Source organism: Perca flavescens, chromosome 10 (genome assembly GCF_004354835.1).
Source record: "Perca flavescens isolate YP-PL-M2 chromosome 10, PFLA_1.0, whole genome shotgun sequence".
In the NCBI taxonomy this organism is placed as follows: domain Eukaryota; kingdom Metazoa; phylum Chordata; class Actinopteri; order Perciformes; family Percidae; genus Perca; species Perca flavescens.
In genome coordinates, this window is record NC_041340.1 from 36,260,898 (window position 1) to 36,286,338 (window position 25,441).

Genomic DNA, 25,441 nt, shown 5'->3' on the forward strand with positions numbered 1-25,441 from the left:
TTTGGCCTCTGTCCAAATGTCTATGTATATAGTACATACATACGTGTGTGTGTGTGTGTGTGTGTGTGTGTGTGTGTGTGTGTGTGTGTGTGTGTGTGTGTGTGTGTGTGTGTGTGTGTGTGCATTTATGTGTATTTGAGTGTGTGTACATGCTTGGGCAGATATGTGCATGAGTGTGAATTTGTACTTCAACTTGTATGTGTACAAATGTTTGGGAATATGTGGTGATGTTGGTGATTTTTTATTGTGTGTGTGTGTGTGTGTGTGTGTTCCCTGTACATCAGTCAAAACAGTCCCAGATTACCGAGCCAAAGGTCGGGCATTATGGACTTCTATGGCCAGCACCACTGGGCTAGTGCTTCAAGACTACTTATGACAGCTTTTAACCTCTGCAGAGGACCTGTCAGCAGCTCCCAAAGTGTCTGTGTAGACTCCCAACCTGCAGACACCGAGCGCTTCTGCATCATTTAGCTGCGGGTGTCTGCATGTCACCTCTCTGGTGAATCCAGCGGGGCAGAGCTTTTACACCGCTGCACTTTCCACTTTCAATTTCCCAACTCAGCATGCTGCAAAAATCTTATACGCCTGCACACGGCACAAAACTTCCTTGTGTGTCCGCGCACACAATGATATGGGATGACATTGTTCTGTGTGCGCAAGAAAAATTAAAGGCAGGATCCACACATGCGAAATATTCACATACATACAACCAAGCCTATACACAAACAAACAAACAAAGGTGCCGTCTGACGGATCAGTAGGAGATAAAGGATGCAGACTAACAGGAGGACCTTGGGGAGCAGAGCAAGTCATCTGTCTCAAACATGAACAGACTGAGCACACTCCAACATGACAGATGCAGACAGACTCATCTTGGGTACATCGCATCCTGAACCTTTCTCCTGCACTCCTGCAACCCCTTCATGCAAACATAAAATGAAGGAGGCCTGCTCAAAATGTGCACACACACTGCTAAGCCGAAACCCACATAATCTGACAGGTGTGTACCGGGGGACTTCACATCGATTGGCACAATAAAACAGTGTAACCTGAAGGAGGGGGACCTACAGCATTCTAATACTATAAGCTGTTGCATATAGTGTTAAAGTTATGAGAAGCAATGGCAGCAGCCGGAGCATCCAATATTAATTTCATAACCACACTGACACACTTTTTCACACACAAATTCAAGCAAACCACGACACTGCTTTTGCTAATACGGAACATTTTTAGATAGCTATTTCAACTTTACCAGCTATTTCAGCTATAATGTATTCTGTTGTCTGTGTGGAGAAGTTGCCAGTAGCCCACACAACCCTCCCTAATGACAGAGTAGCTAATTGGCTGTAATGGCTCTTTTCACCGATATCATTGAGCTGCAGCCGCAGAAAACAGTTTACACAAATCACGTGCAGAGTAAAAACAGCCTGAAGAAGTGGCCTACAGTAGCTTGTTTTGCTTCAGATGACTAGCAGTTGCATACATCTAGAAGCACAGACTCAACCTTAAAAGGAAAAAATATTTATTTATCTCTGTTTGCGGTGACTGTCGCTCCTGATCAATTAGACGATTATTTTTAAAAACTGGCACAGCCCTGGTGGGCACATACACATCCTTGAATACACTAAACTAACAGGTGAACAAATACGCCCTTAGAGCTACACACACACTTGCCTCTGAATTACCGTCTCAGACAGTGCATCGTTGCACTAATGGCAGCTGAAATGTTGCGTGTTCAGAGAAATAAGCAGACGGGAAACTGGGTCAGAGGGAAAAAAAATGGCATTTCACCTTCCTATTTATCAGAGCTAAAGGTTAGAAGAGATGCAACACATACTGAAGCACACACACACACACTCTCAAAAGCTAAAGGTTAATTTTGTTCATGTAGGAGTGGCTGAGTTACTGTTTATCTCAAGCTTAACCAGTGTGTGTGTGTGTGTGTGTGTGTGTGTGTGTGTGTGTGTGCGCATGTGTGCATAAGGCTTGTTTGTATGCTCGTGTGTAGCTAACAATGAGTATACCGAGTTCATTCCTTGTTAGATGGAAGTTCCACATTAATGTTTCATTAATCCCATCATGGCCAGTGTTTCTCCTACCACAGAAATCAGTGTGCTCTTTTCTCAACCAACTGCCCACTAACTGCCCACGCCAACAATCAGTCCAGATTCTTTACTCCTGTATTTCTCTTAATTTAATTTAACAGACAGCAGCACCACTAGTGTCTGATCCCCCATCATTTTGACACATTATTGGAGCTTCTGTTCAACTAAGTGATCACTTCCTGCTGCTATTTCAAATTAAAAGCTGCACACCTTATCCATATCCATAGCCATATAATTTGGTCATGCCCAGGGTTAAGAACATTCTCGGAAGTATACACAAAGAAATGGAGCATATTATTAAATTTTCACTCTCTATTAAACATAATTCATACTGGGGAGAGTGGGGGAGAATGCCAAGAGAAATGCGGACAAAAGAGACAAGTATCTGTTGACAACGTCAAGAGTAACTGCCCTACTAAGAAGTGGCTGCAGAAAAGGTGTCCATAAATCTCAACATAGAAAGAAATAATGAGTACATTTAATGTTTTAAAATTGATGGGGGAAGAATTTCTTGAATTAGCCCTAACTAGCTAATACAACTCTTTTTCTATCACCTAATAGGTCTTACACATTTGTTAGGACACTTTACACAGTAACCATTTTTTTTTTTTTTAAATGTTTGCATTTGGCTTGATAAGGATAACACCAATACTATCTGATTATCCCTTCACTGTGTCCATTAAAATGCTCTTGTATTAGCCTATAATAAATCCCAGCAGGTATTTTCTCCAAACATCCATATTCGTGGGTGGTATATTGGTATGGTCAGGTTACACTTGTGTAATCAGCTGACAGATGCACACACAAGGTCTTAGTGAGCTTGTTCCTCAGCAGGAGACTCACTGAAGTTTTTGTCTTGCTTCATTTGCACTGATAATCACACAAGGTGAACCAAGGTTCACTCACTAAATCCCAACAAATGATAAAACTGATCCTCTCCGGCTTTTCTCTGGCCTTTGTGGTCGTCTACAAAGGTGATATGGGACTCTGGACTCCGAAGAGGAGTCGCCCTCCTCGATCTAAAAGGTCCACGAGCCACAAATCAGCCTGCGCTGCCTGATAAAAGAAGCGCTGGGATGGATCGGAATGTGGCGGGTGATAGTGGTAGCATGTCAGAGGCCATGAGACTTCAAAAATCTAGATTGACTAAAGAGCTAATCTGTACAAAAAGTCCCCCCTGAGGGAAACCAGAGCCAAAGCCCTGGAACAAGTTAACGAACACCAACGGGCAGAGGACAAATCCTCAGAGAACTTGGTGCTCGTGCTGGTGCATGTTAATAAAACGGGACGTGTGTTTCTGTCTGCATTCATGCAAATGAGTTTAGATGTCTTAGTGTGTATACATGTGTGTAAGGCTCATCAGTGCTTGTGTGTGCGTGTGCATGTGTGTGTGTGTGTGTGTGTAGATCCTACACTGTGTCCATTCATCCTCTGTGGAGAGCAGAGCTTCATTTCACTGACCTTTTCAATCTGGCCTCCAGAAGAGAGTTATGACAACTGAGCCAGCCTTGTGTTCCTCGGCACAATAACACTCATCAAAGATAGGACTCAAACAAACAAACAATAACTCTTACCGCAGGCTCAGGCGCTTTCAGTCCGCAAATAGGCAATCCAAAACAAACCCAATGAGGTATTCTAAGTAAGAGGGAACGGCACAATGCAATGCAATGTGCGAGGAGAAAAATGGGTGCTATGGCTCAGGTGTGGTGCTGGCCTCATTGTAATGAAGCTACCTGGGTGATGATCAGGTCAGAGCAACACAGAAAAGGACAGATTAGTTTTTTGCCCATAGCAGATATTTAATTTACAATTATATTAAACTGAGAAAAGCGGCAAATCTTGCAAAAATATGTTCATGTTTGGGATTTCTGCTAGATAAATGACTGAAACAAATAAATGCCAAATGGTTTCAGTGCAAGAAAGATTGCAGAGAGACAGTAAAGACAGTGAGAGGGACAGAGAGAGAGGGAGAGATGTCAGAGACAGAGAGTGTACTTGTTATTTAGAAGAGAGTCGATGTCGGCCCATCTGTTGTCCGCAAAAACGAAATCTGCAAGCGGCTGAACAAAGACAGAGATAGAGAGCGAGAAAGAGGACAGTGCACGTGTGTGTGTGTGTGTGGGGGGCGCACATGTGTCCCTGTGACCGTGCATGTGTGAATGTGTGTGTATGTGTGAGCCTAAACCCTGGGGGAATCTCCTGTACCTGTTAACATGGAGGTGACTGAACAAAGCTGACTGCAGCCAACATGGGACCCGAGTCAGAGCAGCTCTAATGCACACATGCAGAGGCATAGAGATGCACAGGGTGGCAGAGAGACACACAGTCAGATATACAGTACTGTGCAAAAGTCTTAGGCAGGTGTGAAAAAATGCTGTAAACTAAGAATGCTTTAAAAAATATAAATAATGATTGTTTATTTTTATCAATTTACAAAATGCAAAGTGACCGACCAAAACAACCTAAATCACATCAATATTTGGTGTTACTACCCTATGCCTTCAAACCAGCATCAATTCTTAGAGGTACTTGCAAAAAGTCATGGATTTTGTAGGATTGTAGTCAGGTGTATGATCAACCAATTATAGTATATAGGTAGTTATATTGCATCAGCAAGGTCTCTCCCAGACAAATATTTCAAAGCAGACTGGTGTTTCAAGATGTGCTGTTCAAGCTCTTTTGAAAAAGCACAAAGAAACGGGCAACGTTGAGGATCATAGACACAGTGGTCGGCCAAGGAAACTCAGTGCAGCAGATGAAAAACACATCAAGCTTATTTCCCTTTGAAATGGGAAGATGTCCAGCAGTGCCATCAGCTCAGAACTGGCAGAAACCAGTGGGACCCAGGTACACCCATCTACTGTCTGGAGAAGTCTGGCCAGAAGTGGTCTTCATGGAAGAGTTGCAGCCAAAAAGCTATACCTCTGACATAGAAACAAGGCCAAGCAACTCAACTATACACAAAAACATAGGAACTGGGGTGCAGAAAAATGGCAGCAGGTACTCTGGACTGATGAGTCCAAATTTGAAATATTTGGCTGTAGCATAAAGCAGGTTGTTCGCTGAAGGGCTGGAGAGAGGTACAATAATGAGTGTCTGCAGGCAACAGTGAAGTATGGTGGAGGTTCCTTGCAAGTTTGGGGCTGCATTTCTACAAATGGAGTTGGAGATTTGGTCAGGATTAATGGTGTCCTCAATGCTGAGAAATACAGGCAGATACTTATCCATCATGGAATACCATCAGGGAGGCGTATGATTGGCCCCAAATTTATTCTCCAGCAGGAAAATGACCCCAAACATACAGCCAAGGTCATTAAGAACTATCTTTAGTGTAAAGAAGAACAAGAAGTCCTGCAAGTGATGGCATGGTCCTCACAGAGCCCTGATCTCAGCATCATCCAGTCTGTCTGGGAGAACATGAAGAGACAGAATGATCTGAGGAAGTCTACATCCTCAGAAGATCTGTGGTTAGTTCTCCAAGATGTTTGGAACAACCTACCAGCCCAGTTCCTTCAAAACCTGTGTGCAAGTGTACCTAGAAGAACTGATGCGGTTTTGAAGGCAAAGGGTGGTCACACCAAATATTGATTTAATTTAGATTTCTCTTCTGTTCATTGACTGCATTTGGTTAATTGATGAAAATAAACTATTAACACTTCCATTTTGAAAGCATTCTGAATTTATAGCATTTTTTCATACCTGCCTAAAACTTTTGTACAGTACTGTATATAATTTATAATAGATAGAGGATCTGATGTAGCTGATGTGTTAAGAGCCAAAGCTGTGAGCATGGCTCCAAACCACAGCGAGGCTTCTCTGGCTCTGAGGCCAGGCTGCAACACAAGAAGCAGGAAAAGAAACACACTTTTCCTCCCTGTCCCGTTATTTGCCAAAACCCCAATCAGAGAGCACAGCAGACCACAGAGAAAATGCTGCTGATTACATCCTAATACACACAAAGCTAGCAGCTGACACACACACACACACACACACACACACACTGATTACATCCTCTCTGGTGCTCCTCTCTCCTCATCCCTGGTATCGGTTACACGGTAAACCCAAGCTGATCGAGGATCAGTGTTTTTTGGCGCAGGGCGGTGAAAGAGTTTGGGAGCTTAACCTCTAGTCCGAGAGCGGGGAGAAGCTGGGGCTCCGACCCCCGTGCTCCCAGCACAAATAAACAGCTACAACACAAAAATGTCTGGCAGACTCGAAACAATTTCCTGAAGGATCTGTCACTGTGCAGGAGAGATGGGGAGAGGAGGAAGAGGGGGGGGTGGGGATCTAAGGAGGAGAGAAAATAGGTGGAATGGCAAGGCGGAGAGAGAGACAGATTAAGTTGCAGAAGTAAAATGGAGAAAGGAATGGAAAGAGAGAAAGAAATTGAAACTGTGGGTTTGGAACCGGAGGTAACATTTTTCCATCGCCGACTACGAAATCATCAACTCGCCGTGAGAGGTGGCACAGTCTGAACGCAAAAACAACACGTATTTATTTGAAGACGTGAAGCTGTTTTTTTAAGCATCCCATCCATCCGTCTATCCATCATGGTACACATGCACACACTGTGCCAGCACACACGTTTCACACCCATGGGAACGCTGCCTGAAAATATCTTGTGCTCAGCTAAGCTACAAGAGAATTCTCTTGAATGTGCACTAACAAAACGCACAATGCATACAGCAGCTTCTATTACGCAAGCAAATCTGTGCAGAGAGCAGGAGGATGGACATGCATTGTGTTTTTTGTGCGAGCATCTATTTGCATGCTACTGCGAGCTTATGAGTATATATATTTTTGAATTTGCTTATTTGGCTTTGTGCTTATTTATGTTTGTGCACACACACGCCTCTTGTGTAGTTGTCTGCTCCCGTAACTGTGTTTTTGTGCTTGTGGTCGGGCTGGAATGGAACATGGACATTTTGCCACCGAGCTGAATTCACAGAAACGGGCTTGGTCCTGGCCTGCAGAGCACTATTTATACTAACCACAGCAATCTCTATCACCGCCTTGTGATTCATGTGTGTTTGCTTTGCTCAGCGCTGATTCAATTCCATCAAGAAGCTCCTTTTCTCTCTCTCCCCCCAAAACGCTTTCCGCTGAAATGTTCACGCCATCCCCACTCAGAGTTTCATCAGCCGCCCCTCATCGTAGCTGACCAAGCATGCAGTGGTTTCCATAGCACGGATGCGACATTAAAACTAACAACCTCTATAATTATACATCCATATTTCTCCAATGAGTTTGTGTAAACAAGTCCGGGCTCCAGCTCGGGGAGGCGGACTTCTTGGCAGGCCCTGGCTGAGGTTGCAACTGAATGGCTGTCGGAAAACAAAGCCATTTCAGAGTCTGCCTTGGAAAAGAGAAACCACTGTTCTGGGGATGGTGGAGAGGGAGAGAGAGCTCCATCTGAAAGACAGAGAGCTGTGATTTGAGCTTAGCTATTGGCCGGAGAAGAAAGACACTGAGAATATGTTGGCAAAGCAGAGGGCAAACAACCTCAGACATCTCAGATGGAAAGGGAAATATGCAATTCCAGAGTGTTTTAGATTATGGGCTGTCATTGTTTTATCCTGCGCTTAGGTTTTTTTTAACAGCGATACACCATTGTCCGATACAATTTGCCATATGGACAATGATGCTCATGTTCTTGTGTCCTACATTTTACTTTTCCTAATCACCATGGACTCCAAACATGCATCTTTCCAGAAGTCCTAAGATGTCTCTTATCCTTTTGCCTGAAGCTATTTTAGGGTTGCAAAACCACAGAGATGGTTTCTGCATTGCGGAGAGAATTAAAGAGAACAAGGAAGCTACTTTCAACAACTGAAAAACACTTACGGAGAAAAGAGTTGTTCAGCAAATGAGTTTGTGTTAGTTGAGAACAGTGTTTTACAGAGTTAGCTCTGTGGTCTCTTGTGGTCTGTGTGTTGTGAGGAGATCTAAGCTATCAGTTAACAAAAGTGACTTGAACACAGACTTCCCACAGCACACACACACACACACACACACACACACACACACACACACACACACACACACACACACACACACACACACACACACACACACACACACACACACACACACACACACACACACACACACACACACACACACACACACACACAGCTTTGGTACGTGAGAGCAGAATAATGGAAGAAGAAAAGGATGGAGTGAGGGATGACAGAGGGAGAGAGGAAGAGAGAGAGAGAGGGAGGGAGAACTCGCACGCAGGATAAAATATTCTAATAAGATAAGCATGGAGCACAGCCGAGGAGGGATGAGTGTCTGCATTTGAAGATGCACAGAGCGGACTAATTGAGATGAATACATGAATATATCAGCTTCATCTAGCAGCGACAGGTTCAGGCGTAACCAATAGTAACCATTCACTTGTACAGCCACGTGAGCAGCCCTCCGTCTAAAAGAAAGTCCTCGTGCCCCCCCACTCCCCACTCCCCCCACCACCCTCTAAACAAACTCCTCTGTAATAAACGAAAGGCAATAACCAGCGACAATAACGCTGTGCCTGCTAACCCTCTCTGAATGAAATATCCAACGGAGAAGGAGCAGAGGCAGCCTGGATAGATTTGCAAAGCAAGCAGAAAGTCATATATTACACCGGCACTGTAATAAACACTGAGCTATACTCACTAACAGGGGGGAAGGGGGGGTTAAATCTCCTCATCCATGCTGCTTCACCAGTGCCCACCTGACCTGTTAGCAGGGTTTACTTTGAAAATTAAATCCGTTTAGGCTTAACTCTAATCGGAGACATCAATGACAGTTACTTCAAGTCAATCCACAACTGATTCTCTAATTCTTAAAGCATTTCCCTATTCATGAAAACTTACTAATTAAAACACCACACATACTGGAACAAAATGAACGAATTGAAATGTAACGGTATAAATGAGAGGACAATTTATTTTAACAATATCCTCCAGAATCAAGGCATAAAAAAAATGATACAAAATGATTCTTTTCAACCACTTCAACAGCTGTTATGTTTCTTTATCCCAGGATTCATATACCACAGCATTTAAAATAGGACGGATAGAAATGTTTGCCTACAACACTAATCATTATTTCAGGTTCTGGAAGCGATTTTTTTCCTGCTAAATATGCAATAAAACAATACATCCTTTGTTCTGAGTCCACATTCGATGCAAAAGGAACATCCTGCACAGTGTCTCTTGCTTGTAATTATAGTATTTCAGTGGAATTTTACTGAGGGAGGTTAGCAGATGTTAACAGTTATTGCTTCTCAACAAAAATTCATTTAATTGCGCGTTAGAAATGTGTGATTTATTTGCATCTCTGTAATCTGACAATCAAAATGTCTTTCAAATGCGCCGCTGACAAATGCAACTGCCTTTTTTTTGGGAGAGGCTGTAATTTGATTATGGTAATTTTATGTTAACTCTAAAAGATGACATTTAACACTTTTTTTCTAATCAGATTACTGTTATTGCATTGCAACAAATCGAGCTATAAGCCTGTCGGCGTTTGTATATTTTATTGGACTGTGTGCAAGCCTTCATTTGTATATGTGCATGTTCCTGAGCTCACTTGCATTATTACTGCGAGGACCTGCGTGGGAGCGCGCAAGTGCACACGTCATGTGTTTACATCCTCGCAAAATGTAGGGCAGGGGAGGATCTTGTGATCTGCTTCAGCCGGGCCAGGGACCTTCAACTCTTCAAGGATAAATAAGAGGACATGAAGCTGACCTTTACTGTAAAGCAGAATAACTAAGTGTTGCATGCATATTTCCCAATGGAGGAGGAGAGGATATTTGGATGGAGGGGTGCATAATGTTTAGGTTGAGGACAAAATAACAGTGATACAGACGAGAGCCCACGCAAAATGTTAGTCATATGCAACATGCCTCCTAACCTTATTCCTGTCTGGTGTGAGCACCACAAAAAGATCATCCTACAGTGTCAAATACAGTTTGTCAGCTATATTCTATTGTTTTTCCAGGAGTCAGGAAATAAATAAAGTTTTTTCAATAACCAATGTATCCTTAAATAATGAAATGCTTATCAGTCACACTCTGTTTCCAGATTTAAAAAAAAAAATGGAGGAAGTTGGATTTACCTGCAAGTCATATAAACAGAGTGACAAAAATGAAAAGAACTATTCTGTTTTTTGCGAGCGAGACATTATGTATTTCAGTGAGGCAATCTTCTAGAGGTGAGATAGCATGTGCTCCACTGCGGCAGGATTCTGGTGGGGAAGTCGGTGTGTGTCAGAGTCCACGATGCTACACTGAGATGAAGAGTGACAGCTGTCAGGAGGGATCAGGCTTACTCTGCCCGCTGCACTGGAAATCAAGGGAGAAGAGGAGTGTATGACGACAGGCGGCCTCTGTTTACTGCCTTGTGGCCTTACCCTTATATAGAACAGAGACTCACCGGCCCAGCTAACCACTGAGAACATATCACCGAGCAGTCATGGTATATTATTTCAATGAGGAGCGAATGGGAGAGAAAATGGAGGGACTTTTTTTGGCTCCATTCAGGGGACTGTCTGTATATATATGTGTGTGGGTATGCTTGTCCCTTCTCTCTCTTTCCCGCTCTGTTGCTCATTTTCTCCATTATATTTCTTTCACCTCAAAAGGCTCCTGTCTAAAATCACTTCTTTCCTGACTCAAACCCCTAAACATAGCACAGCCATTTTACTCACAAACAGCTCATTCCATATCCTGTGTTTAGACAACGCAGTGAAATACAACCAGTTTGTACGCTCATACACCAGGGGGGCGGGAAGGTGTATATTGTGTGTGTGTGTGTGTGTGTGTGTGTGTGTGTGTGTGTGTGTGTGTGTACACAGGGGGGTGGGGGGTGCTGATGGACAGCACAGGCTGGTGCTGGTCTGGGGTTTAGATCAGTGCAGGGTTATCATTACCTACCCCCTGCTGTGTTTCCGTGACCCCTTGTCCGTGAGTTTTGACCTATAACCCCCCCACAACTCCTGTCAGAGCTGGGCTGGGATAGACGGGACCGAGTGGACGGGATCCCCTGTGGTGATAGCAAGGCACGGGACCCACACACACACACAGACAAATATACACGCACACACACCATGTGTTGCTTACTTTACCCCACACCTTTTGCTGCTTATTCTACCCCATGGAAGGAGCAGAAGCAGGAGTGGGGGTGGGGGTGGGGATGATCAAGGAAAAGACAAACGGAGCCGTGGAGTCAGATTGGAGACCGGGGGTGGACAAGAAAAAGACTGTTGGAAGATTCAGTGGAATGTCCACTCCCTATGTATCTTCTTCTCGTGTCAAACGTTGTCTGCCACGTTTGACCGTTAATCAGGCCAGATAAGCCGGGTCTTTATAGGCCGAGCAGATTTACACCGCTCTGCTGGCCGGACCGCATTCCCAGCAGAGACGGTGGGATAATGCACTCACATCTTAAAGGAGGGGATAAGCTGGCCTCAAGGGGCCTCAACACACACACAAACACATGACTCTACTGTACGGGAAAAGCAGGAAAAATGTGTTCGGTGCAGGTGCTCGCTGTCCCTCTCTTGCTTTCTTAGGAAAACACACTCACACATTACACACATACAGAAACCACGCATGGCCATTGTCTAAATGATAGATGAAGTGTGTCGTGGTGTGTGCACAGGCCCCGGTGGAAAAAAAACAAAGCAAGCTTTTCCTGTTGCAAAGGACAACAACATTAACATAAAACCAAGACAAATACTGCATCTGATTACTGCTGACGCGAGAGTGTTACAGTATATGAGCCTAATGATGATCCACCATCAGGCTGCATCCTGCACGGCCAGCCTCCCTCGTGAAGGATTTCAAACTGGCTCTAGTTAGGAGTTCACAGTCTGAAACGCTGTGAGTGCTAAGTATTCTTTACACTTGCATAATACACACATCAGCAAGACTGCTTTTATACAGCAGACACAAAAAAGCAAATGTTTTCTCTTTGATGTGGAATAATACTGTAGTTGAGATGCATGCCCACGCACATGTCAGTAATAGTTAGTTAAAATATTTATGATGTAATCAGGAGACAATATGTGGAGCAGCCCCGCTAACAGCCGGCTAGGAAAACTTTGAGCAGACGCCGAAAAAGCCCAAGGTGTATTCTCCAGACATGTGGGTGTAATAAAGCTCAAAGAAATACTTCCAAGTCCACATGATATGTTGCCACAGGAGCGACCCCCCCAAAAAAATTGTCGCTTGATAACATCACAAGCTTCATGCTTCCCCGCATTCTGGCTTTGAGGGAGAGTTTGCAGATATCGACTAAACTGCTCCAGATCAAAGGAAAACCATATGCGAGATTTATTTTACCGCGGCTCTTTCCCTGAGATGATGTAAAGAAGCTATTCTTTTGAGAATAAAACATAAAGCAGCTTGTTTTTATTTTCTTAACATAGGAGACATTAAACTTTATATCTTCAGAAGCATTTAAAACTTTAAAAGATATAAAGTTAACTCATCCAAGGAAGCATTAGATCCATATTTGGGAAGAAAAGCAATGTGAGGATATGAATATTGTATAATAATAAAATAGTATGAGTATTTTAAAATACTAATTAGGGTAAATTATGTCATAGTCTATCTAACAGCAATATATAGTATGCTTTATAAGAGTAGATGAGTAGTGGATCAGTTTATTTCTTGTGGCCTGCAGAGGATTTGTTGACTTCTCACTGTGCTGTTGGCATGAGGCAGCTTGTTGCATGTTAGTTTAGAAAATGAATCTCTAATTTCACCATCATCTCTGATCATTTCACTGATTTGGAGAGGAATCAATTACAGATGTGACAGAACCCCCCAACTGACAGTATCCTCAGACCAGATCAACCCCAGCACATGTTAGGATTTTACAAAACTGTTCAAGTCATTCCAGGAAATGTAGGAAATGACTAACTGAAGTAATAATTAGATAAGGCCTGATTCACGTCTTTTGCATCATGAACTGAGCTAGAATTAGGTTAGCTTATGCAGATACTGAACTAACAAGCTAGAGAAACAATGTCTAACCTGTCTGATGCCTCAGATAAACTGTAGCTTATATGGAGCTTTAAACCTCTTGTGATCCAAATGATAAGGCTGGCATTATTCCATAATTTCTTATTGTCAATTAATCCAATTGAAAGACCAAAACCAACAGTGTGTTTGTCTGTCTCTCAACACTGCCTGACTTCCCTACATTGTCTATGGCAGCCCCAAGCCCTTTTGTTCCTGCTTACATTTGTAAATCTTAAAAAACTGGTCACAAAATTGTTTCATTTAAAAAATCTTAAAATAAAGTCAGTCAGACAGTACTTTCTTAAAACAGTTGGGCACTGTAGTTTTTAGCAAATGTTACTTAAACAGGAGAAATATTGCATTCTTCTGGAAATTTATTTGTTTGGTGCTTCAGTTAGTTTACAGCAACAGGACAGTGTACTATATGAGGGAGCTGACTCAGTATACACTACAGAACCCAGGTCCATGGTAATAATGGCCATATCACCCACTGCAGCATTGATGTGTTTTTGATAGATTTTTGAAAAACAATGGAGCTCTATGGTGCAGAGGTATCAGCTATCTATATTAGACTTTGGCTTCCCAGGCAATAGTTGGATACATTTATTGTTGTTTTTATGGGATTTGTTGGCAATTAGAAAAGAATCGTTCAAGATCAAACATGTATTACTCTCAAGTCTATTGTTGAACTTTATACCTGTGAAATTTACATTGTCACTTTGACCGTTTGTTCTGTACTGTTATATACAGCGACAAAATATAAATTTCAGTTTTCAAAAACACATCAGTTTCTTAAAGGAAGTAGAGGAATCTACAGACCCATCAGGGTATGAAGAGTTTTTGTCTTCACTGAAGTTAGACTTTAAACATTTTAAGATTTATTTTAAAAATGTGACAAAAACTTGAAGTAACATATCTTATTTCCTTCAAGGTGTTTGATTCAATCATATATGAGCGAGCTCTGCAGCTCTGCTGGAATATGAGCAGTTACAAGTCGCAGGTTAGACCTACTATCCTTTAGCCTGGGAAAACCCTGAAGAACTTCTGGCAAATTTGAGATTTGCTCTGCAAGTCAGTCTGGCCAACAGCCCATTCAAGCCCATTCCAATTTTTCCAAATCGAGGCACCAATGACAACCGTTGAGGCGGGCTTTACACGATGACCATAGCGCAGCAACGGCAAGCAGCTTTTTGTTTACATTCAACATGGCGGCCACCGAAGCGCAGCCACCCGTTGATGCCGCTGTCACTGCTACGTCACCCGGATCGTTGGTCTGATTGGTTGACGGACTATCCAATTGCGCCCAGAGGCATTTGAGCGGCATCCGTTCGCGACGCCCCTTTGGAAATGAGCAGTGAATGGACCTTCCCCAGACCCACTCAACCAGGCTAACTATCCTTCCAAGCCCACACTAATAAAAAACACCAGGTAAATTCTCATAAACTCTGTCTTGCCATGTTTAAAGATTACTTATCTCCTTTATGGTTTTTAGATTGCACTGGTGAGGGAACTCCTCGGGCTTCAGCAGAAAAAACAGATCCCAGCGCGGGTGACTGCTGAAGACATGATCCACTTCCTTTTGGAGCAGAGCAGAAGTACTCTGAGAGAACAGTGACTTACTGAGACATACAGACGGCCTACCACTACATCTTGAACTAATATTACTCTAATGATGTGGAGAGTAACAGTAAAAATAAAGCTTCTGTTTTGTTTCTGTATGAAGCCTTTGGGAGTCTGAACTGGAGGATTTTGATGAGGAGGATGCCAAGCCTCTGCTGATGCTCGTAAGACAAGAATCCTGAGAAGATTTGCAGCGTAGTTTGGAGTGAATTGTTATCACATAATATAATATGTGAAAACTGGACTTCTGTATAATTCCTTGGTTCAGGTATGGGCAGTAAATGAGTTTGAAGCCGGATGCTCCTTAAAGTGCCCATATTATGAAACAAAACATTTTTTTGGGATTTGGGGGTGTTATTTTGTGTCTCTGGTGCTTCCACACACATACAAACTTTGAAAAAAAAAACATCCATGCTGTTCTGAGTGAGATACGGTTTCTGAATGTGTCCTGCCTTCAGTCTCCGGGTGAGCTGTTCAAAATCTGCACGGCTTTCTACGTCACAAGCCGAAACGAGCTGGCTAACCGCAACCGTAAGCATGCTAGCGTTAGCATGCTAGCGTTAGCATGCTAGCGTTAGCATGCTAGCGTTAGCGTGCTAGCATGCTACCTCGTTCTCAATAGCAAAGCACTGTTACAACACACACAAGTTCACCATAATCTACAAAAGAACTACTTCCATGTGCGCCCTCGTTTAGAAGAAGTCTCCCAGCTAATCCTGCCTTGTAACTGACTGAAGATGGAGAAACAGCCTTTCTTTTACTGTCTATGGAGCTAGCTAGCTGACATGATCTACGATCTGAGCTAATGCGCATGTGCAGGGCAATTAAAGATAGTACAGAAGAAGAAGAAAAGAGGTCTCACTCTGTAGCTAAAACAGAGACCAGGTGAACAGATGATCTGCAGCAGTGAGAGAGAGCTGTGCAGTACAACAAAAATATGGTGTTTTTTGAAAATTAAACCATGTAAACCTATTCTGGTACAACCTTAAAATACAATTATGAACCTGAAAATGAGCATAATATGGGCGCTTTAACTCCCCATAGGCCTTAAATTTGAGTTACATTTGACACAAATGTATTAATAGTTAAACTACAGTGGTTTTAATATGTCTGTGATATTCTTAAGGGTTTTGAAAAATATATTTTAATGACTGTAACCTACAGACCTAAAGTCTCAGCGTGGCAAAAGAGTAAGCCAGGATCCTGAGAGGAAAGCAGAAGGAGGCTCCCACCTCCATACTACGCTGTCCAATAGTGTCCCAAAGTGCCAACTCATCTAACACCCGCTGAACCTGGAGAATGACCCAGAACCCACCAGAGAATCAGCCACTGCGGTGGTTCCAGCTTCTCCGACACCCCCTGCTGAACCTCCATCCATTACTGACGTTCAGGCTAGGGAGGGTGAAAAAAAAAAGCCCAACCTAAAAGAAAACCTAAAGCCCACCACTGATTCCTGCTGAACCTCTGATCATTACTGCAGTGCAGGACGGCTTGACCACCAGCCCGGCTGAAACAGAGAAACCAACCTCCCGTCCAGAGTAGGTTTGGGTATCGAGACCCGGTGCTGATACGGCACCGGTGCCTTAACAACCAGTATCTACCGGAACGAATACCAACGCGGATTTCGGTGCCTCATTTCGGTGCCACTGAAATGTCTGTGCTGCTCTCTGATGCTCCGAAACCAACATTAGGGGCATCAGAAGCATCGCTGCATGTGACGCTAGTTAACATTACACTTGGCAGCAGGTAACGTTAACATTAGCATACCGTTAGCTAGTAGCTGGATTAAACACGGTTAAAATGCTGACAGCTAAACGGTGTAAAGTGTGATTGTATTTCAGTGTAGAGGATTCCAACAGGGGGACTTCCAACAGTGTGCAGCTGAGAAAAACAACACAGTAGTGGTGGGCAGATCGATCCAAATATTGATAATATCAATACCAACGTTGGTGTTGATATTGATCAGTAATAGTGTAATGAGATGGATACTTTAGTTTCAGCTTCTCTCCAGTATGCACTGCTGTGGTTTCATCAGAGAGGCGACCTGGCTGTCTGGGTCCGTGTCACAGCGCGAAGCAGGAACACGTTGCTCCTCCTCCCCTCTCGTGATTTGATGTTGTACCGTCACGTGACTCAGTGGCGCCAGGCAAACAACCAAGCAAGCAGCCAGGCCTGGTGGTGGCCAGCAGCACACACACACAAGCAGGACAGAGACAGAGCAGAGAGGAAGAAGAGCGCTGTGTGGCGATATTTTCGGGCCAAAAATGAAATAACGGCAAACTGTATAATTTGTAAAAAGGCTGTAAGATACAGTGGTAACACAACAGATGTAGTCAAGCATATGACAATTCTTTCCTGGGTTTTAAGTAATTAATAATCCAAAGGTAAAATCACAAAAACACTTAAAAGGTCATGAAAATTCATTCAGATTTAGCAATTTGATGATACATCCACCTTAATTATTAAAAAGTATTGGTATTGTATCTGTATCGGCGATACTGGCCCTGTATTTACTTAGTATTGTATCGCTACCAAATATTGCAGTATCGCACACCACTACAACACAGACGGTCAAATCAAATCATTTAATTTTGACCATATGGCCTTAGCAATAAACAAACCGTTCTTAAATGTTGCGGACGGTCGTTTAAAAAAGTATCGGTTCCAGCACCGTTTTTAAAAGTATCGTTTACCCAACCCTAGTCCAGAGACAAACTCTGCTGAGGTGTCACCTCCACCAGCTCCTCAGACACCCCTTACAGAAACTTCTCCAGGACCGGGGGGGATACAGATGAAAGCAAATCCTGGAGGAAAGCCCAAAACCCACCAGAAAACCAGCCGCTGCTGTGCTTCCAACTTCATCCCCTCCTCTGATCCCTTCTGTTGAACTAGTGATCAACACAGATCCACAAATACTGTAATAGAATATTATTTTAACTGCAAAACTACAATTCAATTGTTACCTAATAGATGATAAGTTAGCAATAATACATTACCCAGAGGCAGGCTGTGTCTAAAAATAATGAGAAAGGAAGTGTGCACAAAGTCTATGTGTCTGTTTTTCTTTTTGTAAAGAGAATGTATTCAGAGCTTTTACTTCAGGAAATATAGTGATACCACAAAGCAAAAATACCCAATTACAAGTAAAACTACATTCAAAGTTCAACTAAAGTATCATCACCAAAATGTGCTTATGGTATCATCAGTTAAAGTACTCATTATCCAGAATGGCCTCTTTCTAAAATTTCCTCATTTTATAGGTCCGCAATTTCCTCATCATTTTCAAGAAATTTTGCAGTAAATAACTATATAATTTTGTACTAATTACAGAAATATACAGCTACATTTACATATATTATAATTGTGAACTTAATTTATAATTGGAAACTGAAGTCTTCATATGTGTTGAACTGTTTGCTTGCCTTTGGGCAGATTACACATGTTTGCAGCTGAGCTGCTGTGTGAGCTACAAGACTCTCTGGGTTACATTAGCAATTCATTGGGATTAATTAAATAGAGGTGTACCAAATGAACACTGTCTCTGTTTTCCAAATAATTAGTACCTAGTTATTTTCAGGAAACTTTCAGGAAATGATTAGGAAATTGTTATGAAATGACAGTCCTAAAAAACAAAGTGTCTTGTGTATAATATATATATATATATATATATATATATATATATATATATATATATATACTAATATAATATTTTCTTTGTTAAAAAAGTGCAAATGCAACTCAAAATTGTATTTAAGTAAAGTATTACTTGAGCAAATGTCAGTCAAGATTGTACGTTTGTATCCTGAACTCTACCTCCCTAAACGCCAACAACCAGTGTACTGTAAGCAAGGCACGTCACCTCCAGTTGTTGCCATGGACATTAAAATACAGGTGGGACTGTGTGTAACTGAGTGTGAAGCAGATTATTACTCTTCACTTCTCTGCTGTAATAAAGGTTAAAAAGCTAAATATCAACAATAAATCATCTTTTAAGACAAACGTACAGGTGATGTAGTAGTTGACGTTCCTCTTGAACTCCAGGCCCATGTAGTTGGGGCTGAACTCCTGAAATTTGATGGTGAACTTGATGTCCTTCTCTGGCTTGTTACAGTTGACCAGAACATTGGGATCGAGGACTGTACTGCAGCTCTCCGCCTGCTCCCTCTTCACCAGGTACAGCTTGTAGAACTCATAATCTCTGCCTTGGTCCGCTTTGGGACAGATGATGTCCAGCTTGTCCCCGATATCTGGGTAGATCACCAGGCCTTTTCCAGCCACAAACCTGAGCGACGAGAGAAAAAAAAAAGATGAACTGTTACTAACACATAATAAAGGAAGTCTGGAAAAGGAGCCACATTATTCAACAACAGTTTATACAATCTTAATACTTTGAGCTATAGGAGTTATGGGTTTAGATTTGTCTGGCATGGACTTTTAGGCAGAGCTCAGTTCATTTACCCCCATAAAAACACTACATGTTGCAGCTTGACATGGTACAGCGTTAGTCGACAGAGCACTTCACACAAATCCTCAAAAGTTTCTCTTCATACTTGGATCCAAATCAAAGCATACCAAAAGTTTGCAAGGAGGGAAACAAGATGGTCCAACACAAAATGGCTGCCGCAGAAATGGCTACAGATGGGATTCCATCCAAAGAATGCACTGATTATTTTTTCATATTTTTAGACTTCCATACAAGACCTGTGCTTTATTATAATATCTATGCTGCTTCTACTTCAGAGGTCCGAGTGTTTGGAGGAAAACAGAGTGTGGGGGTCAGCTGGATGGTTAAGGCTTCCTGGTTCATCTTCCCTCTGCCATGGTCATCTACTGGAGGATTAAGATAATCCATCTGGCCTTACTGTACCTCTCCACCTCACTCTCTGCTGCCAATTCACTCAGATCAGCTCTCGTTCTCATTAAAGGTGGGGAACAGGAGGAAACCCAGTCTGTGTGTGTGTGTGTGTGTGTGTGTGTGTGTGTGTGTGTGTGTGTGTGTGTGTGTGTGTGTGTGTGTGTGTGTGTGTGTGTGTGTGTGTGAGAGGGGGTTGGGGTACACTGAGTACTTACAGTGTGTTTGGTCAGTGGTGTGTATGTTTATGCATGTCTGCATGTGTGTGTGCATGTGTGTGTGTGTGTGTGTGTGTGTGTGTGTGTGTGTGTCAGTCAGCAAAATGGGCTGAGGTTGCGGTCTGATGGGGGAGTAGGGGGGGCAGACGGGCTGAATCATTGTTCTGGACTTGTTTGAGGCTTAAAATGTCAACATGGTTCAGCTCTGCTGTCCCAGTTAGCCAAGCATTAACCCAGACAGCCGGACTGACCACGGGTGTGTTTATACGTGTGTGTTTGTGTGTGTGTGTGTGTGTGTGTGTGTGTGTGTGTGTGTGTGTGTGTGTGTGTGTGTGTGTGTGTGTGTGTGTGTGTGTGTGTGTGTGTGGCTGCAGACAGCGAGCACAGCAGCGGGGCTATCTGCTAGATCTGCCCATGCCAGCGGATTTAAGCAGGATTTAGCAGCGCGCAATGCATTTGTTGTTCTTTCTAAACCCTCACGTTTTAACAAGACATCAGGGGCTGGGCTTCTCTCTTTCTCTGTCCCTCCCTTTTTTCTCTCAGAGTGTAATCTCACCTTATCTACAGCCCCTCATTTCATCATCACACACATCATTTCACCACTAAATAACTGACTCTTCAGACAGGCCCGGGGAAGCGAGGACTGTGAGGCCTCCTGAAAGAGGAGTGTGTCTCCTCTGACGTTAAACACCGGAAAACGGCCAGCCTTTGTAAGAAACGATCATTTAAAAAGTCCCATTTTCTGATGAAATACCCCCCATTAAAATGAACATGATTGGATTAAGGCCTTTTTAACATTCATGGCCATTCTTCTTGGACAGGGGCATTACCAAATAAATGACTTCATTCACAAAAGAAATAAATGCAACATGAAATTAGCAAACCGGTCAAAATCCATCTATCCATCACCCCACACACACACACACACACACACACACACACACACACACACACACACACACACACACACTCTTTTGCCTGCATATGATGTCATTAAAGCATTTGTGGATAGGACCTCATGTTCAAGGCTTGGGAGCGGGTGAGACGTTATTTCCACACTATTGTCTGATGCTCATGGGGGTGAGGGGAGGGGTGGCACTATTTCAAGGGCTGATAAGAGGGAGAATGCGGGGTCGGCTTTTTTCCTACCTCTCCTAACAATTTGCTGGTTTTCAGCAGCAACACTCTGCATGTGCTCGTGTGTGTGTGCACGTGTGTGTGTGTGTGTGTGTGTGTATATCAGCGTACACTTTTTAATGCGTGTGCGTGTGTTTGAGCGCATGCACCATGCCTGGGTACACGTGCGTGTGTCTATGAAGACATGGACACAATCAGCCTCTAATTGGATCTACAAGATGCATCAGTGAGGCATAAACAAGTTTCCATGGCAACATTAGGCTTTGTTGCTGACCACCCCCTCTCCTCCCCACCTTCTCTCTATTCCCTCTATCCCTCCCAATCTCAGCCCCCTCTTATTTCTGCTCCCCAATCTCATTCCCTTTGCTTTATCCTTCCCTCTCATTCACCTCCTCAACATTTCCCTCATTCTGTTTTCTCTCATCCCCCTCTCCATCCTCCCCCTCTCTCTTCACTCACAAAAAACACCTACAGAAAAACAAGCGAGAAACCAGAGGGAAAAAAGCAGGCAAACATCACAATTAGACCTTGATTTGTTTCACTCAACAAGTAGGGTTTTTTCTATTTTCTGTTTCTTTGTAGAGAAATTGTTGTTTTTTTTTCCATTTCAAAAGAATTAAAATGACTTAAATGCCCTGCTCTCAAATAAAACAATGAGCCTCACACCCCACTTCTCAGTTTTACTGCTCATTTATTCCATTATCAGAGTGAGCAGCAACAATTTAGATGAATAATTAAGATTTCCAAAATCTTAATATCTTAATATCCCTAAAGGATTTAATCACAGACCGGCCCTGTCATTGATTCAATTTTCCGAACAGGCCTCCTAGTTGGCGGTTAGATAGCTATCCTAAGTGAATTCTCTGCTTCTGTTTCCCAGCCTTTGTTAACTGTCTGCTATAATGAGGCTCTGGCTGCTGTGGAGGTCTGGAAGCGCCATCGCAGATGGGAAAGAGGCAACATAAAAGAAATAGGGCAGCAATTAGTGTTTAGCCCAGTTTAAAAGCCCTCCACTTGGCAAGCTACGGCCCAGCTCCAGTCCAGGATGTGAAACTAAACTGGTGGGCTGGGACTTTGTCTCCCGTTTGTCTCTCTGTTGGCTTAATCAGCGCCACTCCGATGCTACACACAGCCACGCAATGGAGAGGAGGAGATGAGTGAATGAAGATTATTGTACTTTTGAGGAGGTCGAAAGGGAAAAAGGGGGGGAAAAGGGAGGTTGAATTGCATCTTTCATTCACGTTGTCTGGAGACTTCATAAGACCTGTTGATGAAAGAGGTTTGAGTGCACAGAGGAAGAGCCCTGCAGATAGAAATGGTGTTTCTGGGAAATGACCCTGAACGTGAGAGAACCTTTATTCCCCTCATGTCAAACGAGGTGGATCTGCCTGAACCAAACACAATAAAGAGAATCATTTTCAAAACAACCAAATGAGTTTGGTTTTGTTTCATCTGGATGGCTACACTGCATGCTCAATCCTGTAAAGAGCTTATCCAAACAGGCCTACGCTACAGCACAGCGGAGAGAGAACAGAAAACAACTAAGCAGAGGCAAAGAGCCCCCTCCTCTCTCTTTTTACATTCCACTGGTGAATATGAGCACATGATCTCACATATGCTACACTTCCCCCCCCCCAACCTCTTCACACACACACACACACACACACACACACACACACACACACACACACACACACACACACACACACACACACACACACACACACACACGGATGTGAGAGCACACAAAAGCACTGTGGGGTGCATCCTGGACCTTCCCAGCCCAACTTCCCAGCCACCCCTATTCAAGCGACCTGCCCTCACCGACTTTCATATAAAACGCCGCCTACACTAAGGCCCACTCAAAGCCCCTTACAGAGCCTCAAACCAGCCACCCCCCTCCCATGTTCTCCACCCCCGTCCAGTCAACTCAGGCCTCTGCCCCGAGCATAGCACTGGCAGGCAGCCTCGGCCGCTGAATGAAAGGACAGGAACTGTGAGAGAAAGAGGCAGAAACGGCTCATATGAACAGAATAGTGTCAAATTGATTTGTTCCTCCTGAGCAGCAGAATGAGCATGCCATACATATCAATTAAAATCAGTTACTGTATTCTCTACAAGGTGTACAGGGCGATGCATCTCCACCAGGGGAACATGCAGGATGCAGGTACTACCTCTTGTTCTCTCGGTTGCGTTTCTGCAGCCCAACGTTCAATCTGTCTCTCGTTCCCTCTGGCCTGTAAAGCACACGAGTGTGTCATGTAAAAACAAACACATCCGCACACAATCATCACCACAATAGGTACTCTATTCCCCTCGCTATCAGCGTGGTAATTATCACGCCAGGAAAAGTGTTCCCTCACCAATTATCATTTCTCTCTTACATTATCTACAAAATCAGTGTGGCTGGTTACTCTCTCCCCCCCACCCACACCTCCAACTCCATTATTACAGATGACACTTTCCATACGGCAGCCATATTTACAGCTTCAATCAATATTCCATACGCTTGCAGTTCCGATTAAACATTACAGTAATTCACCCCCATGACAGGGTTACATTTAAGTCTGTAAAGAACACAAAGCCGCGTTATCCAAAGAGTATTGTAGTTGAGCTCGTGTAACACATATAGAGGCGGGGATTTAAAGCTGATTTACTTGCCTGAGGCCCACTGCATTTTGCTTAATCATAGGGTACAAACATCCAGTTCTCATTCAAGTCAATCAATATTAAATAATTGTCCACTAGCAGGGACTGTTATAGCAAGATAGAGGCGCATGCTCACTCGGCCTCACAATAGAAACAGCAGCTATTGAAATGGCTTCGCTCTTGATGTGTGGTTAAGATCCACGGAGTGCTGTTGACACAGTGTGGGCTTCTGTCAGGTTGTCGCAGGGGCCGATGTTCTTAGGGAGGCCTGTCTATAAACACACACACATAAACACATGCCCCGCAGTGTACACACACCGGTTTCCTCACATGTCAAACACGGTAAACAAGTCGCCTCAATGCTGGAGCAGGCCACACACACACACACACACACACACACACATAGAGAGAGACACGAACAAACACAAGGATCCTGAAATTAAGCAAAACAAGGACCATCTGGCTCCAGAATTGTTTAGCAAAGCAGGAAGGATTTGACCCTTATTATAGAAAAAAGCAGGACAAACCTGCCAACTGGTCGTGGTATTGGATAAACTATAAACTCAATCCAAGTTGCATTTAAACTCCAGTGGGCCAGACTTGGCAACAGTGGCTTGCTGAAAAGCAGAAAGCTGGGTATTTTCCCTCTGTGCTGTCCCCATTAGAGGCACATAAATGAAGATGTCAGAGGCAAAAAGGAGAGACAGAATATCCTAAATTCCACCCTGCAGAGAACTGCTTTTGTACGTGTGAACACAGACACCCTCTCACAGACATAGACAAACACACACTAGCTTCAGTTAGCTCAGTCAACAGGCTGGCATGCAGAGCAAATCAGATTCAGCGTGACTCATAACAGTTGCACACAGGCGAGTTGCAACACACACAGATGAGCGCGGCGGGCTGACACACACCTCTCATGTTCGCCAAACAAGCTCAGTATGCTTGCCCTCCATCACTGTCACATGAGGGGCTAGCATCACACCATCGGCGGCCGTAATGAGCTAACAAGATGACGCCCAGATGGCCTTGCCACAAGGAGGACAGAAGTGGACGTCGTTACTAGACAAACAGGCTGAAGAGGACTGTTGAGCGAGAGGAGTGTCAGAAGTCATTAGGGAGGAAAAAGATCATAATCTGTTTCTTCTTATGGCCTCTGTGGTTTCAGTCCATGCTGAGCCCATCCCTCTCTAAGAGCAGGGGAGTTAAGCGAGCATGGGTGTATGCGGTTGTGATTGAACGTCATCCACGGTATCACTGACAGCGAGAGAAGGCCCAGACTGTTGCTCTCTGCCTCTCCACTTATTCATCCCGGATCCCAGGGACTGAGCTCTTCCAGCTGGAGGGCTGGTGGGAGGGGTGAGGAGAAGAGAGGAGAAAAAAGAGAAGAGAAGGGAAGATTTGGCTCAGCTAGACGAGGGAGCTTGGGTCGGTTTCAGCCTGAGTTTAGCCCTAATTCTGAGGGTGCTCTGCGACCCAAACACACACAAACCTCTTTCCCTCTTCCCTGGCCACGACACACACACACACACACACACACACACACACACACACACACACACACACACACACACACACACACACACACACACACACACACACACACACACACACACACACACACACACACACACACACACACACACACACACACACACACACACACACACACACACACAGCCAGCTGCCTCCCATCACTGAGGAGCAGCCACAGATGGGCTCTGCATGCTCCGTAAAGATCTCTCCACAGGCCCAGTCTACAGTCGCTGCCAACCCCGCCTGGCCCGAACCCACTGTATGCGTGAGTGTGTTTGCACTGTGTGTGTAGATATACATGTGT

At 43.7% G+C, this 25,441-nt stretch overlaps 1 protein-coding gene across 1 annotated transcript in view; it reads right to left on the bottom strand.

The window, feature by feature from the left end:
• Window positions 1–25,441, bottom strand: part of efnb1 (ephrin-B1) — a 62,150-nt gene that overhangs the window by 18,073 nt on the left and 18,636 nt on the right. Inside the window, exon 2 of the mRNA XM_028589749.1 lies at window positions 18,750–19,027. Coding sequence (XP_028445550.1) covers window positions 18,750–19,027 — 278 coding nt within the window. The remainder of the gene's footprint in view (window positions 1–18,749; window positions 19,028–25,441) is intronic.